Raw genomic sequence first — 16,732 nt, forward strand, 5'->3', positions numbered from 1 at the left:
ACATGATAGCCTGCATGACTGTTTGTTACACATGTATAATATGTGTGTATTTTATATATGCTCCAGGGTCCCCGCACGGGGGCGGGAATATTCAATGTTTATGACTATTGATGAGGATCCCCTGGAAGAGAAGTCGTGATAGGGGAATTCTGCAAGGAAGACCAACATCAGCAATGCAACCATTAGGATTTCCGGACCTGAGTACCTGTGAAACAAGGGGACCAGGTCCAAGAGTCGCAACAATGTCGAGAGAGGGCGATGCCCAGGAAATGCCAGCTGAGGGTGCAAAGAAGCTGCCACCGGATGGTAGAAGCTGTGGATTCTGCAAGAATGAAGAGGACTAGGAATTTCCCCTTTGGAGGATGGATGTCCCACGTCGTGAAGAAGCTTGCAGAGGTGTTCCCACGCAGAAAGACCGCAAAGAAGCCTTGCTAGTTGCAAGGGTCGCGGTTAGGGTTTTTGGATGCTGCTGTGGCCCAGGAGGGACCAGGATGTCGCCACTTGGATGAGGAGACAGAGGGGGCGCCCAGCAAGTCAGGGAGCCCTCACAGAAGCAGGCAGCACCCGCAGAAGTACCGGAACAGGCACTTGGAAGAGGAGTGAACCAGAGTCCACGTGAAGTCACAAAAGGGAGTCCCACGACGCCGGAGGACAACTCAGAAGGTTGTGCACTGCAGGTTAGAGTGTCGGGGACCCAGGCTTGACTGTGCATGAAGGAAATCCTGGAAGAGTGCACAGGAGCCGGAGCAGCTGCAAATCACGCGGTACCCAGCAATGTAGTCTAGCGTGGGGAGGCAAGGACTTACCTCCACCAAACTTGGACTGAAGAGTCACTGCACTGTGGGAGTCACTTGGACAGAGTTGCTGAGTTCCAGGGACCTTGCTCGTCCTGCTGAGAGGGGACCCAGAGGGCCGGTGATGCAGTCTTTTGTTGCCTGCGGTTGCAGGGGGAGGATTCCGTCGTCCCACAGGAGATTTCTTCAGAGCTCCTGGTGCAGAGAGGAGGCAGGCTACCCCCAGAGCATGCACCACCAGGAAACAGTCGAGAAGGCGGCAGGAGAAGCGATACAAGGTTGCAGTAGTCACATTTGCTACTTTGTTGCGGTTTTGCAGGCGACCTGAGCAGTCAGCGGTCAATCCTTTGGCAGAAGGTGAAGAGAGAGATGCAGAGGAACTCTGGTGAGCTCTTGCATTCGGTATCTAAAGAATTCCCCAAAGCAGAGACCCTAAATAGCCAGAAAAGGAGGTTTGGCTACCTAGGAAGGAGGATAGGCTAGCAACACAGGTAAGAGCCTATCAGAAAGAGTCTCTGACATCACCTGCTGGCACTGGCCCCTCAGAGCAGTCCAGTGTGCCAGCAACACCTCTGTTTCCAAGATGGTAGAGGTGTGCAGCACACTGGAGGAGCTCTGGGCACCTCCCCTGGGAGGTGCAGTTCAGGAGAGTGGTCACTTCCCCTTCCTTTGTCCAGTTTCACGCCAGAGCAGGGCTGGGGGATCCCTGAACCGATGTAGGCTGGCTTATGCAGAGATGGGCACCATCTGTGCCCATCAAAGCATTTCCAGAGGCTGGGGGAGGCTACTCCTCCCCAGCCCTGACACCTTTTTCCAAAGGGAGAGGGTGTAACACCCTCTCTCTGAGGAAGTCCTTTGTTCTGCCTTCCTGGGCCAGGCCTGGCTGGACCCCAGGAGGGCAGAAACCTGTCTGAGGGGTTGGCAGCAGCAGCAGCTGCAGTGAAACCCCGGGAAAGGTAGCTTGGCAGTACCCGGGTCTGTGCTAGAGACTCAGGGGATCATGGAATTGTCACCAAAATGCCAGAATGGCATTGGGGTGACAATTCCATGATCCTAGACATGTTACATGGCCATGTTCGGGGTTACCATTGTGACGGTGTACATAGGTAGTGACCTATGTACAGTGCACGCGTGTAATGGTGTCCCTGCACTCACAAAGTCTGGGGAATTTGCCCTGAACGATGTGGGGGCACCTTGGCTAGTGCCATGGTGTCCACACACTAAGTAACTTAGCACCCAACCTTCACCAGGTGAAGGTTAGACATATAGGTGACTTATAAGTTACTTAAGTGCAGTGATAAATGGCTGTGAAATAACGTGGACGTTATTTCACTCAGGCTGCACTGGCAGGCCTGTGTAAGAATTGTCAGAGCTCCCTCTGGGTGGCAAAAGAAATGCTGCAGCCCATAGGGATCTCCCTGGAACCCCAATACCCTGGGTACCTCAGTACCATATACTAGGGAATTATAAGGGTGTTCCAGTATGCCAATGTGAATTGGTGAAATTGGTCACTAGCCTGTTAGTGACAATTTGGAAAGCAGAGAGAGCATAACCACTGAGGTTCTGGTTAGCAGAGCCTCAGTGGCACAGTTAGGGATTACACAGGGAACACATACATATAGGCCACAACCTTATGAGCAATGGGGTCCTGGCTAGCAGGGTCCCAGTGACACATAACAAACATACTGAAAACATAGGGTTTTCACTATGAGCACTGGGCCCTGGCTAGCAGGATCCCAGTGAGACAGTGAAAACACCCTGACATATACTCACAAACAGGCCAAAAGTGGGGGTAACAAGGCTAGAAAGAGGCACTTTCTCACACAACCCCCCCCCCCCAAACGAAGGACAATAAGGCTAACCTTGGCCAGTTGAGACTTTATTGTCTAAGTGGTGATAAGTGGAGAGTAGCTCTGCAATAGACTGGTTACTCCCTTTATCATCCACTATATGTTACTTCCCTGTGGGGATGTAAACCACCCTGTTTGAAGTTTTTTTAGCTAACCAACAATGTGAAGGTATATTTTCAGAGTTTCTATCAGTAAGGTTTAGTTTAGAGCAGTGGGAATTGTCCACTGAACCTATTTCTAGTGATGAGAATGCCAGACAGGGATTCTGTCTCAGTAAAGCCATAGCTAGGCAAAAACTTTGTCCATATGGCTGGAAAAGAGAACAGGGATGCTGTTTCTCTTGAGTTGGAGCAGGGCAGGGATGCTGTCCTATCAGCTCCACACTAGGGCAGGGCTGCTGTCCTAAGTGTTGTGAGGCAGTGCAGGGTTTCTGTACTAAAGTTTCTCTGGGAGGGTTGGAGGGATGCTCCATGTTAACTAAAATGGTGCTCTTTTTCTCATCAATATTAGTTATCCCACAGAGAGGTACTTCCACCTCAGGGAGTACAGCTATGCCAGCTGATGATTCCCTTGGAACAGGTGCCACCCCAGGAGAGGTTTCTCCCACCACAGGAATGGTATCCTGAATGGCAGGGTGGGTAGGGTATACTGTGATACTCTTTTTACCTGTTCTTGGAGAGGGATCCTGAGTTTTCAGGCCTTTTTCTCTCCTTTGCTTTTTCATTTCAGTAGAAATGAGACGGAACAATTCCTCAGGGATACCCAGCATGGCTGCATGGGTATAAAACTCTACCTCAGCCCAACCTGAGGTCTCCAGGTCATTACCTAATAGACAGTCCACAGGTAAGCTAGGTGACACTACCACCTGCTAAGGGCCAGTAACTCCACCCCAACTAAGCTGAACTATAGCTAAGAGAAGAAACTTAGTGGAGTTATGGACATCAATAATCTTGTACTGTTGTCCAATGATGTGTTGTTCAGGAGGCACTAGGTTTTCAGTCACCAAAGTGATACTGGCACCTGTGTCCCTGTAGGCCTGGGCCTCAACACCATTTATTGAAACTGTCTGCCTGTACTTATCCATTGAAAGGGGACAAGCAGCCAGTGTGGCAAGGCCAATGCCACTAGGTGCAACAGAAACTGTCTTGGGACTGACTACCCCAGTTTCTATGATGGACCCATAAGTGAAACCAACTACACCCTTAACTCGACTGTTGCCAGCAGTCCCACCACTATTACCACTACTGCTAGGGGCACTAGAGCTTGATGTATTAGTGGTGGTAGGTTCAGGGGGTTTACCTGGACAGGACTTATCCCCTGGCCTATGGCCTTTATTTTTACACACAAAGCACCAACGCTTTTTAATGTGTGTATGTTGAGAAGAAGAGGAAGAATTTATTTGATTTATCCCCACCCCCTGAAGAGTGTTTAGGATTTGAAGAAGGATCTTTGGTTTTACCCTTATCCCCATGCTTTCCCTGAGATTTCTCACCATCTTTCTTCTTGCCATCCTTGTCACCCCGTGTGAACTTTTCTGTTCACTCTTGTTCTGACCCATTTGTCTGCCTTCTTTCCCAATTCATGGGGAGAGGCCAGATCTGAGTCCACTAGATATTGGTGTAACAAATCAGACACACAGTTATTCAGAATATGCTCTCTCAGGATCAGATTATACAGACTGTCATAGTCAGAAACTTTACTGCCATGTAACCACCCCTCCAAGGCCTTCACTGAATAGTTAAAGTCTACCCAGTCTTGTGAGGACTCTTTTCTGGTTTCTCCGAACTTAATCCTGTATTGTTCAGTGGTTAAGCCAAATCCATCCAAGAGTGCATTCTTCAAAACTGTAAAATTATTGGCATCACTTTCCTTCACAGTAAGGAGCCTATCCCTACCTTTTCCACTGAAAGATAGCCATCGGATAGCAGCCCACTGCCTTTGAGGGACCCCCTGTACCATACAGGCCCTCTCAAGTGCAGCAAACCACTTGTTAATGTCATCCCCTCCTTGTAAGGGGGAACTATCTTATGTAGATTCGTAGAATCATGTTCTCTCACAGGGTTGCTATCTGGAATACTGCAGCTGCCACCATGGGGTCCAAACCCCAACCTCTGTCTTTCTTTTTCTAAGTCTAGGGATTTCCTGTCTAGAGCCAGCTGTTGCTGTTAAGCTTCAGCCTGGACTCTTCCACTCTCAACTGATTGAGTTCCCTTTCTAACATCCTGTCCTCAGGGTGGGTGGGTAGGGAATGTTTTGACACAGAAGAATGATGTGAATGAACAGAGGGAGACCTGTCCCTAACAGTAGGCACCCTAGCAACCTGGCCTGCAGGAACAAAAACATCCCTACTGTGATGGGAGCTTCTATTACTACCAGCATTGCTAGGTGGTCTGCTAAGGGGCAGATTAGGAAGGGCACCCTCTAACACTTTTACTGGGGGTTCCCCTGAGTCAGAGTGTGAGCTATCTCCTAACTTCTCAATTGAACTGCCAGCTAAGGCCTTATCATTTTCAATAAGCATGTTAGACAATATTTCTCTAGAGGGAATCTTTCCTACCACTAAACCTCTATCAATGCAGAGACTCTTTAGGCTCTTAAAGTTAAGGTGGTCATAAGCTGAATTGACCTAATTAAGAGGAGTTCCTACATCAGACATGATAGAAAAAGGTTTGGAGACAGATAAAAGAGAGAAAAAGTTTCAGGACTTTTTAAGGAAACAGAAAAAAAAAAAATTCAACTTTTTAGAAACTTTTTGAAAGTTTAGGAGTACTTTTCAGCACTTAGCAGATAGTGTAAGAGAAGAAAAGCAAAACTTTTTGGTTAGGTGTACATACACTGAACTTGTTTTGTATATTATTCTCTTATGAAAAGTACACAATGACAAAGTGGTAAGTAGTTGCAAGTACTTATCCCACCGCTGCACAACCAATGTAGGAGGCTGGCCTGGCTTGTAGTGGGTACCAAGGGGTACTTACACTCTGTGCCTGGTCCAGTTATCCCTTATTAGTGTAGAAGAGGTGTTTCTAGCAGCTTAGGCTGATAGAAGGTAGCTATAGCAGAGCAGCTTAGGCTGAACTAGGAGACATGCAAAGCTCCTACTATACCACTAGTGTCATATGCACAATATCATAAGAAAACACAATGCACATATATACTAAAAAAAAAAAAGGTACTTTATTTTTATGACAATATGCCAAAAGTATCTCAGTGAGTACCCTCAGTATGAGGATACCAAATATACACAAGATATATGTACACAATACCAAAAATATGCAGTAATAGCAAAAGGAAGTAATGCAAGCAATGTAAAGTTACAGTAGATTGCAATAGGAGCACATAGGTATGGGGGCAACACAAACAATATACTCCAAAAGTGGAATGCGAACCACAAATGGACCCCAAACTTATGTGAGCTTGTAGAGGGTCGCTGGGGCTGTAAGAAAACAGTGAGGGTTAGAAAAATAGCCCACCCCAAGACCCTGAAAAGTAGGTGTAAAGTGCACCTATATTCCCCAGAGAGCACAGAAGTCGTGATAGGGGAATTCTGCAAGGAAACCAACACCAGCAATGCAACCAATGTGGATTTCCGGACCTGAGTACCTGTGAAACAAGGGGACCAATTCCAAGAGTCGCAACAATGTCGAGAGAGGGCTGATGCCCAGGAAATGCCAGCTGAGGGTGCAAAGAAGCTGCCACCGGATGGTAGAAGCTGTGGATTCTGCAAGAACGAAGAGGATTAGGAACTTCCCCTTTGGAATGATGGATGTCCCACGTCGTGAAGAAGCTTGCAGAGGTGTTCCCATGCAGAAAGACCGCAAACAAGCCTTGCTAGCTGCAAGGGTCGCGGTTAGTGTTTTTGGATGCTGCTGTGGCCTAGGAGGGACCAGGATGTCGCCACTTGGATGAGGAGACAGAGGGGGCGCCCAGCAAGTCAGGGAGCCCTCACAGAAGCAGGCAGCACCCGCAGAAGTACCGGAACAGGCACTTGGAAGAGGAGTGAACCGGAGTCCACGCGAAGTCACAAAAGGGAGTCCCACGACGCCGGAGGACAACTCAGAAGGTTGTGCACTCCAGGTTAGAGTGTCGGGGACCCAGGCTTGGCTGTGCACGAAGGAAATCCTGGAAGAGTGCACAGGAGCCGGAGCAGCTGCAAATCACGCGGTACCCAGCAATGCAGTCTAGCCTGGGGAGGCAAGGACTTACCTCCACCAAACTTGGACTGAAGAGTCACTGGACTGTGGGAGTCACGTGGACAGAGTTGCTGAGTTCCAAGGACCACGCTCGTCGTGCTGAAAGGGGACCCAGAGGACCAGTGATGCAGTCTTCTGTTGCCTGCGGTTGCAGGGGGAGGATTCCGTCGTCCCACGGGAGATTTCTTCAGAGCTCCTGGTGCAGAGAGGAGGCAGGCTACCCCCAGAGCATGCACCACCAGGAAACAGTCAAGAAGGCGGCAGGAGAAGCGATACAAGGTTGCAGTAGTCGTCTTTGCGACTTTGTTGCGGTTTTGCAGGCGTCCTGAGCAGTCAGCGGTCGATCCTTTGGCAGAAGGTGAAGAGAGAGATGCAGAGGAACTCTGGTGAGCTCTTGCATTCGGTATCTAAAGAATTCCCCAAAGCAGAGACCCTAAATAGCCAGAAAAGGAGGTTTGGCTACCTAGGAAGGAGGATAGGCTAGCAACACAGGTAAGAGCCTATCAGAAAGAGTCTCTGACGTCACCTGCTGGCACTGGCTCCTCAGAGCAGTCCAGTGTTCCAGCAACACCTCTGTTTCCAAGATGGCAGAGGTCTGGAGCACACTGGAGGAGCAGTCAGGGGAGTGGTCACTCCTCTTTCCTTTGTCCAGTTTCGCGCCAGAGCAGGGCTGGGGGATCCCTGAACCGGTGTAGACTGGCTTATGCAGAGATGGGCACCATCTGTGCCCATCAAAGTATTTCCAGAGGCTGGGTGAGGCTACTCCTCCCCAGCCCTGACACCTTTTTCCAAAGGGAGAGGGTGTAACACCCTCTCTCAGGAAGTCCTTTGTTCTGCCTTCCTGGGCCAGGCCTGGCTGGACCCCAGGAGGGCAGAAACCTGTCTGAGGGGTTGGCAGCAGCAGCAGCTGCAGTGAAACCCCGGGAAAGGTAGCTTGGCAGTACCCGGGTCTGTGCTAGAGACTCAGGGATCATGGAATTGTCTCCCCAATGCCAGAATGGCATTGGGGTGGCAATTCCATGATCCTAGACATGTTACATGGCCATGTTTGGGGTTACCATTGTGACGCTGTACATAGGTAGTGACCTATGTACAGTGCACGCGTGTAATGGTGTCCCCGCACTCACAAAGTCTGGGGAATTTGCCCTGAACGATGTGGGGGCACCTTGGCTAGTGCCAGGATGCCCACACACTAAGTAACTTAGCACCCAACCTTCACCAGGTGAAGGTTAGACATATAGGTGACTTATAAGTTACTTAAGTGCAGTGGTAAATGGCTGTGAAATAACGTGGACGTTATTTCACTCAGGCAGCACTGGCAGGCCTGTGTAAGAATTGTCAGATCTCCCTATGGGTGGCAAAAGAAATGCTGCAGCCCATAGGGATCTCCTGGAACCCCAATACCCTGGGTACCTCAGTACCATATACTAGGAAATTATAAGGGTGTTCCAGTATGCCAATGTGAATTGGTGAAATTGGTCACTAGCCTGTTAGTGACAATTTGGAAAGCAGAGAGAGCATAACCACTGAGGTTCTGGTTAGCAGAGCCTCAGTGAGACAGTTAGGCATCACACAGGGAACACATACATATAGGCCACAACCTTATGAGCACTGGGGCCTGGCTAGCAGGGTCTCAGTGACACATAACAAACATACTGAAAACATAGGGTTTTCACTATGAGCACTGGGCCCTGGCTAGCAGGATCCCAGTGAGACAGTGAAAACAACCTGACGTGCTCACAAACAGGCCAAAAGTGGGGGTAACAAGGCTAGAAGAGGCTACTTTCTCACAGGAGATCCTTAGGTTGTTCTGCTGAAACAGCCGGCTGAGGCATGTAGTGTAATGTGTGCTGTCCATGCAAAGGCATACTATCAGAAAAATCCTGAATCATTTGTTTTAATAAGTTCAGGAATTAAACAGGCACTTGACCCATTGTTGTCATACAGAATGATGGGGATGTACCCCAATGTGTCGCTTCTTGTCATGATTGTGCAAATGAATGTTAATTTTAATCTTCTTTAGAGCCATCATCATGTATAAATTGCATTTGTAAGTAGTCCTTATGCAAGTATGCCAAAGAATCTTCTTTCTGACTGTCACTGGTGTTCAATTGACCTGAATTATCTCTTCCTCCATCTTGTTGTCACTTAAAATGTTAGTATCATAATCATCTCCTTCCAGCAGCCTTGATGGGGCTCTGGCATAATCGGAGTCAGTGAGAAAATTCATTGAACCAGAATGAAAGGAAGTAAAGCACTAGTTGGCAGTATTGAGATCAAAGCTGTCATCAATGCCACTGACCCTGTCCTTGTTGACCAGGTCATCGGAACGATTGTCAATGGTTGCTTCATCATCAAGATCATTGTCAGTATTCTTGTCATCATTGAGATTGTTGTTGGAGATGTCATTGCTGGTGAGCATCACATTGACAGGGACTTGGTTGTCATTCCCAGTGTCTTAGAGTTGTCAACAGGGTCTTGGTTGTCATCTATGGTGGAGTGGATCATGAATCTTTGTCCTTGATGGTATCATTGGAATATGTTCAACTCTAGTTGGAGATGACACTGCTAGAATATTTGTGAGCTCTCTTAAGGGAAGCTTTAAAAGGCCCATTGCTCATTTTTGGATATGGCCTATGACAAAGGGCTTGTCACCAGCACCAGAAATGTGGCACTTGCAGAGAGAGCTGGAGGGTGCTTTAGAAGGAGATGATAATAGCTTCACTACATACCTCGAAGGTATCAGTATCAAATTTGTGCTCTTCGGTTTATCCTTTGGGGAATGCTTTTAACAGACTCACCATCAGTCGAACATGTTCTAAGTGTCAAAAGAAGCTGACTTTCTCTGTCTTGTAAGATTGTTCAACTTAATTTCTTACAAAAAGGAACACTTCTTTGCCCTATGTCTATCGTAATGGAGACAAAGTGTGAGGGTTGTCTACAAAACCTTTCTAGCCCCACATGATTCACAGGGTTTTAACAGACTTTTTCTTCTTGGAAGACTGTGCCATGTTGAAGAAAAAACTGTTCTCTTGATCAGCCATGCAGCCACAAAATAAAGTACAAGACTCAGTTTCTACAGAAGGCGATAATAGTTGGAGGACAGGAGAGGAGAGAAGGGGAGAGGGAGAGGACAGATTTTAATGAAGTAGAAAATCTAACACTTGTCTCCGAGGAGGGTTGAAGCTCTCAGCACATCCACCTGATTTTCTAGACATCGGGTTATAAAACGGGGGGGATGAGTTACAGGTAGATTTCAATGATAGATGCTATACTGAGACACTGCTTTCTTAACAAGGACTACCAAGGGTGTAACATTCATTTAAATACTTTTAAAATTTTCAAAGGACGTTTGTGTACAAATATCCTTAAAATGCCTGTGGAAGCATTTTAGGAGATAGGTGTGGTTGACTTGAAGCCAATGCCACATGTCACTCAGGAAAGGTCTGAGATACACATGGAATTCTGGTATGCACAGCACATTCATCTTATACTTTATCCCAAAGCACTACAAGTTTCCCAAATTTTTTTTTTTTACAAAAAAACATTCTAGGAATTATTTTCTGATTACAGTTATAGCCAAGTAAAAACCATAGATGACAAATATGCATGTCGATAGACAATCTGTCTGTACCTGCACGCCATCTTGTGGGTGATGCACTGTTAGAGCATAGGCCAGCACATCCTCCGAAATACTGTTGAAGTTGGCTTGCTCCAAAACAGGCTGTAACTCCTCTAGAACTTGCTGCTCGTGATTGAGCCGCTCTGCATCAGATGGGCAAACGTCTTGCAGTGTATCCCGGTCAGGATTAATTGGATCATAGAGGCCCTGCAGAGGGAACCCCACCCAAAAGAATAAAATGTATAACTCATTGGCACAGATCTGAGTCTACAAAAGACAAATTACACATTACTAGGATTATACAATTTATTTCCGGAAGATAAAGGCAGAAAACAGACTGTTAAAAGAGCGATGATCTAAATAGTCAATGGTTGAAATCACATTTGTCACTACAAGAAGCTTAATAATCTTATTTTTAGGGTTGAGCGCAAAGCGCTCTGTCCCTGTTGTTATCTCTCTCTACGGGCTTTTAACCACGCCCATGTCAAGCCCATCAGTTTGGTTGGTTCGTGGGGTTGTCTTTTAAAATTAGCTTGATTTCATTAGTGAAAAGAATGCATACGTCATGCCTTTTCCGTGCTTAGCCCTCCTCGGGTGTACCGACCAACTACTGAAAACATACAAGGCTCCATGTTTGCCGTATGCTTTCTGGACTACTTGTTCTCTTTATTTCGCAGGCAGTGCAATCTCGCTGAGCAGTAGTCGAGGGCTTTGCATGACATCAACACTGTTACATGGCTAACTGCACTTTTGCCAGTTACACGGATAACTGCACTTTTACCAGTACGTTTCACTGCGAGCGAACTTCTGTTTCCTTTTGTGTGTCTCCGTCACCTTTCATTGGGGCCGTGGGCTTGTTGGAACCTCTGATGTGGAAAATATGGTTTGATCCTCATTTATATTCATCGCACATCTACACCTCAAAATGTAACTTTCTGCGGAGCATTACCTCTCTGTGAATTAATCAATCAATCAATCATAGCATTTGTAAGGCGCACTACTCACCCGTGAGGGTCTCAAGGCGCTGAGGGGAGGGGAGGGGGTACTGCTACTGCTCGAACAGCCAGGTCTTGAGGTGACTCCTGAAGGTTAGTAGGTCTTGTGTCTGTCACAGGTGGATAGGAAGGGTGTTCCACATATTGGCGGCGAAGTGGGAAAAATCTGCCACCGTCGGTCGTTCTATGGATGCGTGGAACGGTGGCGAGGGCAAGGTCAGCGGGCGTAGAAGGTGAGTCATCTGTTGAGGTATTCTGGTCTGACGTTGTGTAGTGCTTTGTGAGCGTGGGTGAGGAGCTTGAACATGATTCTCTTGTGAACGGGGAGCCAGTGCAGGTCTCTCAGGTGGGCTATGATGTGGCTGTGGAGGGGAATGTCCAGGATGAGGCATGCGGAGGCGTTCTGTATGCGTTGCAGTCTTTTCTGGAGCTTGGCCATTGTTCCTGAGTAGGGGGTGTTGCCGTAGTCCAGTCTGCTGCTTACGAGGTCTTGGGCGACCGTCATTTCTGGTTACGTGGGGGATCCATCTGTAGATCTTTCAAAGCATGCGTAGGGTGTTGAAGCAGGAAGAAGAGACGGCATTGACTTGCTGGGACATTGATAGCGATGAGTCCAGGATGAACCCGAGGTTGCGTGCGTGGTTGGTGTGTGTCGGTGCGGTTCCCAGTGCAGCAGGCCACCAGGAGATGTTCCAGGCGGGGGTGGTGGAGATGAGAAAGAGGACCTCAGTCTTGTCAGAGTTCAGTTTCAGGCAGCTGTTCTTCATCCATTCGGCTATGGCCTTCATTCCTTCATGGTGGTTGGTTTTGGCAGTGGCGGGGTCCTTGGTGAGGGAGAGGGTCAGCTGAGTGTCGTCAGCATATGAGATGATGTTGAGGTCGTGTGATCTGACGATGATTGCGAGTGGTGTCCTGTAGAGGTAAAGAGGGTTGGGCTGAGGCATGACCTTTAGGGTACGCCACAGATGATCTTGGTGGCTTCGGAGTGGAATGGAGGGAGGCGGACTCTTTGGGTTCTGCCGGTGAGGAAGGAGGTGATCCAGTCCAGGGTTCTGTCGCAGATCCCTGCGTTGTTGAGGCGTGTGCGTAGGGTGTGGTGACAGACGGTGTCTAAGGCAGCCAAGAGGTCCAGGAGGATGAGAGCAGCGGTCTTGCCGTTGTCAAGTATGGTCCTAATGTGGTCGGTGGCGGTGATGAGGGCGGTTTCAGTGCTGTGGTTGCTGCGGAATCCAGATTGGGATGAGTCCAGAGTATTGTTCTCCTCGAGGAAGCGGGTCAGTTGTCTGTTGACAATCTTCTTGATGACTTTTGCCTGAAAGGGGAGCAGGGAGATGGGCTGAAAGTTCTTGAGGTCCTTTGGGTCCATCTTGGGTTTCCTGAGGAGGGCGTTGATCTCAGTGTGTTTCCAACTCTCCGGGAAGGTGGCGTCTCAAAGGAGCTGTTGATGATCTTCCGGAGTTGAGGTGCAATGACAGAGCTTGCTTTGTTGAAGATGTGATGAGGGCAGGGGTCAGATGGTGAGATGGAGAAGATGGTGTTCATGATTTTGATGGTGTAGTTGTCATTGATGTGGGTCTAGAAGAGCAGGAGGTTGGTGTGACTGGGGGGCGGTGAGGCTGTGGTGTCGGTAGTTGACGCGGGGACTGGGTATGGAAGCTGTCATGGATGTCTGCAATCTTGCAGTAAAAGAAGGTGGCTATGGAGTCACAGAGGTCTTGAGATGGCGGGATGTCGTTGGGGTTGGAACTGGGGTTGGAGAGTTCCCTCACGTTGTTGAAGAGCTCCTTACAGCTGTGTGCGTTGATGTCTTCTTTGAAGGAGGTTCTTTTGGTGGCTCGGATGAGTTGGTGGTGTCTGTGGATGGGGTTCTTGAAGACTGTGTGGTTGTCCGGTGTCTGTTCTTGTCGCCACTTCTTCTCGAGTCTTCGGCATGTTTGCTTGGCTTCTTGGAGGTCAGTGGTGAACCAGATGGCCTTTCTGTCAGTGCGTCTGTTTGAAGGTTTCTTGATGGGGGTGAGAGTGTTGGCACAGTCACTGATCCTTTGCCTGAGGTTGCGGGTGGCTGTGTCGGTGGGGTCGATTGGTGGGTTCTGGGAGAGGGTGGTGATCAGCTGGTCTTCGGTGAACGAAGCGAACGAGGGGGCGGGGCCCCAGGGGATGCAGCAGAGGGAAGAGGGAAATTGGCAAAAGGCAGGAGGCAAAGGGCAAGAAAGAGACATAGAGGCACATAGAAAGAAGGACAAAAGGCAAAAACAGGAAAACAGGAAGAAGACAGCAAACACAGAATACTTACAGGCAGGATCAAACTCGCAAGAGCAGGAGCAGCGAGGGACACTTGCACTAGCTGGTGGAGCTGCACTGCGTGGGGAGCGACCTGACCTGACAACAGGGTCAAGGGGTCGCTCTCTCGCCGTGCAGCGGCTGCCATTATGTAGGGGAGGTGGGAGGGAGGGAGGAGCAGCTGGGAGGTGGGAAGCAGGGACCATCGAGCGAACGAGGGGGGTGGGGCCACAGGGGACGCAGCGGCGGGAAGAGGGAAATTGGCAGAAGGCAGGAGGCAAAGGGCAAGTATGACACACAGAGGTACACAGAAAACAGGAAAACAGGAAGAAGACCACAGAGACAGAATACTTACAGGCAGACTCGAACTCGCAAGAGCAAGGAACAGCAAAGCAGCAAGGGACAAGTGCACTAGCTGGTGGAGCTAAGCAGCGTGGGGAGTGAACTGACCTGACAACAGGTTCAAGGGGTCACTCTCTCACCAGGCAGCGGCCGCCATTAAGTAGGGGAGGTGGGAGGGAGGAGCATCTGGGAGGCGAGAAGCAGGGACAATCGAGTGAACGAGGGGGGCGGGGCCCCAGGGGACACAGCAGCGGGAAGAGGGAAATTGGCAAAAGGCAGGAGGCAAAGGGCAAGAAAGAGACACAGAGGCACAGAGAAAAAAGGGGAAAAGGCAAAAACAGGAAAACAAGAAGAAGACAGCAGACACAGAATACTTACAGGCAGGCTCGAACTTGCAACAGCAGGGGTAGCGAGCAGCGAGGGACACGCGCACTAGCTGGTGGAGCTGCGCGGTGTGGGGAGCGACCTGACCTGATAACAGGCCTCAAATACCTCAAGTAAAACAGCGCGGATCTCTAGATCACTTTGTTGTGGTCAACAACACTGTTGATATGTGGCAGTGCACCGCCATATGTTAGCCGTAACTTGAGGGCCACCCAGTTCCCCAATCACACATGGCAGTACACTGCATTCTCCTTCCTTGCTTTACTACTTTCTCCTATAATGCGAGAGGAACAAACTGATTGCTTTCTCACTTAGGGGGTCATTCTGACCCTGGCGGTAAAATCCGCCAGGGCCAACGACCGAGGGAGCACCGACAACAGGCTGGCGGTGCTCCCTTGGGCATTCTGATTGCAGCGGTACAGCCGCGGTCAGAAACGGAAAACCGGCGGTGTACCACCGGTTCTCCGCTGCCCTGGGGAATCCTCCATGGCGGCGCAGCTTGCTGCGCCGCCATGGGGATTCCGACCCCCATACCGCCATCCTGTTCCTGGCGGTTTTGGCCGCCAGGCAGAGGATGGCGGTATGGGGTGTCGTGGGGCCCCTGGGGGCCCCACCAAGATTTTCAGTGTCTGCCATGCACCCGTCGCACCCCTTCCACTCCGCCGGCTCCATTCCGAGCCGGCATCCTCATGGAAGGGTGTTTCCCGCTAGGCTGGCGGGTGGCCTTCTGGCGGTCGCCCGCCAGCCCAGTGGGAAACCCAGAATAACCGCGGCGGTCTTTTGACCGCGCAGCGGTATTCTGCCGGCGGGACTTTGGCGGGCGGCCTCCGCCGCCCGCCAAAGTCAGAATGACCCCCTAAATTTCTTCTTGTGAAAAACAATACGGTTTTGCACTACACTGTAAAAATAGGAACGCTGTGAGCACTTACTTATGACTGCACAGGAACACAGGAATGGACTGACTAATCCAAATAAATGCTCTATACTCTTACTTTGTGTGCGAGGTTCTGATTCACTAACGGCAAATGCAGACAGAAACTAAAAGCTTTTAAACTAAGGTTCTCATTAAACTGCAGAAAAGCAGTGGTTTAGGCGTAAATGGATTTGTTTTCTTCTGGACTAATTCTTGTTTTAGCAGAGTGAAGTCTTTAATTGCAAACTCAGCTCTAACACGAAGTGTAGTCATTAAAAGTGAGCAGCCTGTACACGTTTGCTGAAATGAAAAGGTACGTTCAACACAGGAGAAGTAATTCGAGATGTAGAATTTTTGCATTAGGTTTGCTAAAAAAGAACTTGTGCTCCTGAATTAAAGTACTGCAAAAGGTAAACTATCATCTCTTCCGGAAATCCATTTTTGTAATTGTGAAAAAATAACTTTATTTGCTTTGCTTAAAAAAAAAAAAGAATAATAAGATGTGAGGAGGGCTAATCCCGAGCACTGAATCTGTGACCTTCAGTTATATTCACTGTAGTTCATTGCCACAGACAAGTAAGGAAAATTGGGTTTTTCAAATTGTCTTTAGTATTTCAGCCAATGATTTAAAAAAGATTTTGGTTAGCAATTTAAAGTCACTAACATTTCTGACTCCATTTGCACTGACATTAGCACAGGGTTGATTTACTAAGTGCCAGAGCAGCACAGCAAAAAAAGTAGTTTTGTTGAGTTGTGTGAAAAGGTTAGAGCAGGACAACACCATATCTACTAAGACAGTAGTTCCCAACCTGTGGCCTGGGACGCCTGGGGTCTGTGAAAGTGACTGCTCAAACAATTCGCTAATATTAACAGAGTTAAATAATGTGCCTAACTGTACATTTAACATTTTAAAAAAGTACTGTAAATGTCAAGGAATTTGAAATTGGAGGCTAAAAATAATGACTCACTGGGGGGTCACTAGATTACAATAATGTTTCAATGGGGGGTCCTGGGTTCCAGTAATGATAAAGTGGGGTCAAAAGGTTGGGAACCGACGTACTAAAATATGGTGTTGTTGCTCTCTCTCCCCTAGCGCTGGTGCACTTTAGGTTACGTGTTACGCTTGCCTCCAAGAGGCATAATTTTGTGCAGAATTTTCTCCCCTACTGCTGGTGCACAACAGGCTACATGATACACCTGACTCCAAGAGGCATAATTTTTTGATGTAACTGCTTTCTTTTAGTAGGTAGGGATTTGTGTCACAAACCATGGGTGGCTGCATGCAAATACTCATATACCACCCATAGTGCACCCCCTTGATGCAATAACTGGCACTTTGTGTTACATTAGGGCTACTCTCTA

General features: G+C 48.5%; 1 protein-coding gene across 1 annotated transcript in view; it reads right to left on the minus strand.

Moving 5' to 3' along the window:
• Window positions 1-16,732, minus strand: part of TMEM143 (transmembrane protein 143) — a 242,447-nt gene that overhangs the window by 144,688 nt on the left and 81,027 nt on the right. The window contains exon 4 of the mRNA XM_069200678.1: window positions 10,469-10,663. Coding sequence (XP_069056779.1) covers window positions 10,469-10,663 — 195 coding nt within the window. The remainder of the gene's footprint in view (window positions 1-10,468; window positions 10,664-16,732) is intronic.

The sequence above is a fragment of the Pleurodeles waltl genome, chromosome 7, assembly GCF_031143425.1.
Source record: "Pleurodeles waltl isolate 20211129_DDA chromosome 7, aPleWal1.hap1.20221129, whole genome shotgun sequence".
NCBI classification, from domain to species: Eukaryota; Metazoa; Chordata; class Amphibia; order Caudata; family Salamandridae; genus Pleurodeles; species Pleurodeles waltl.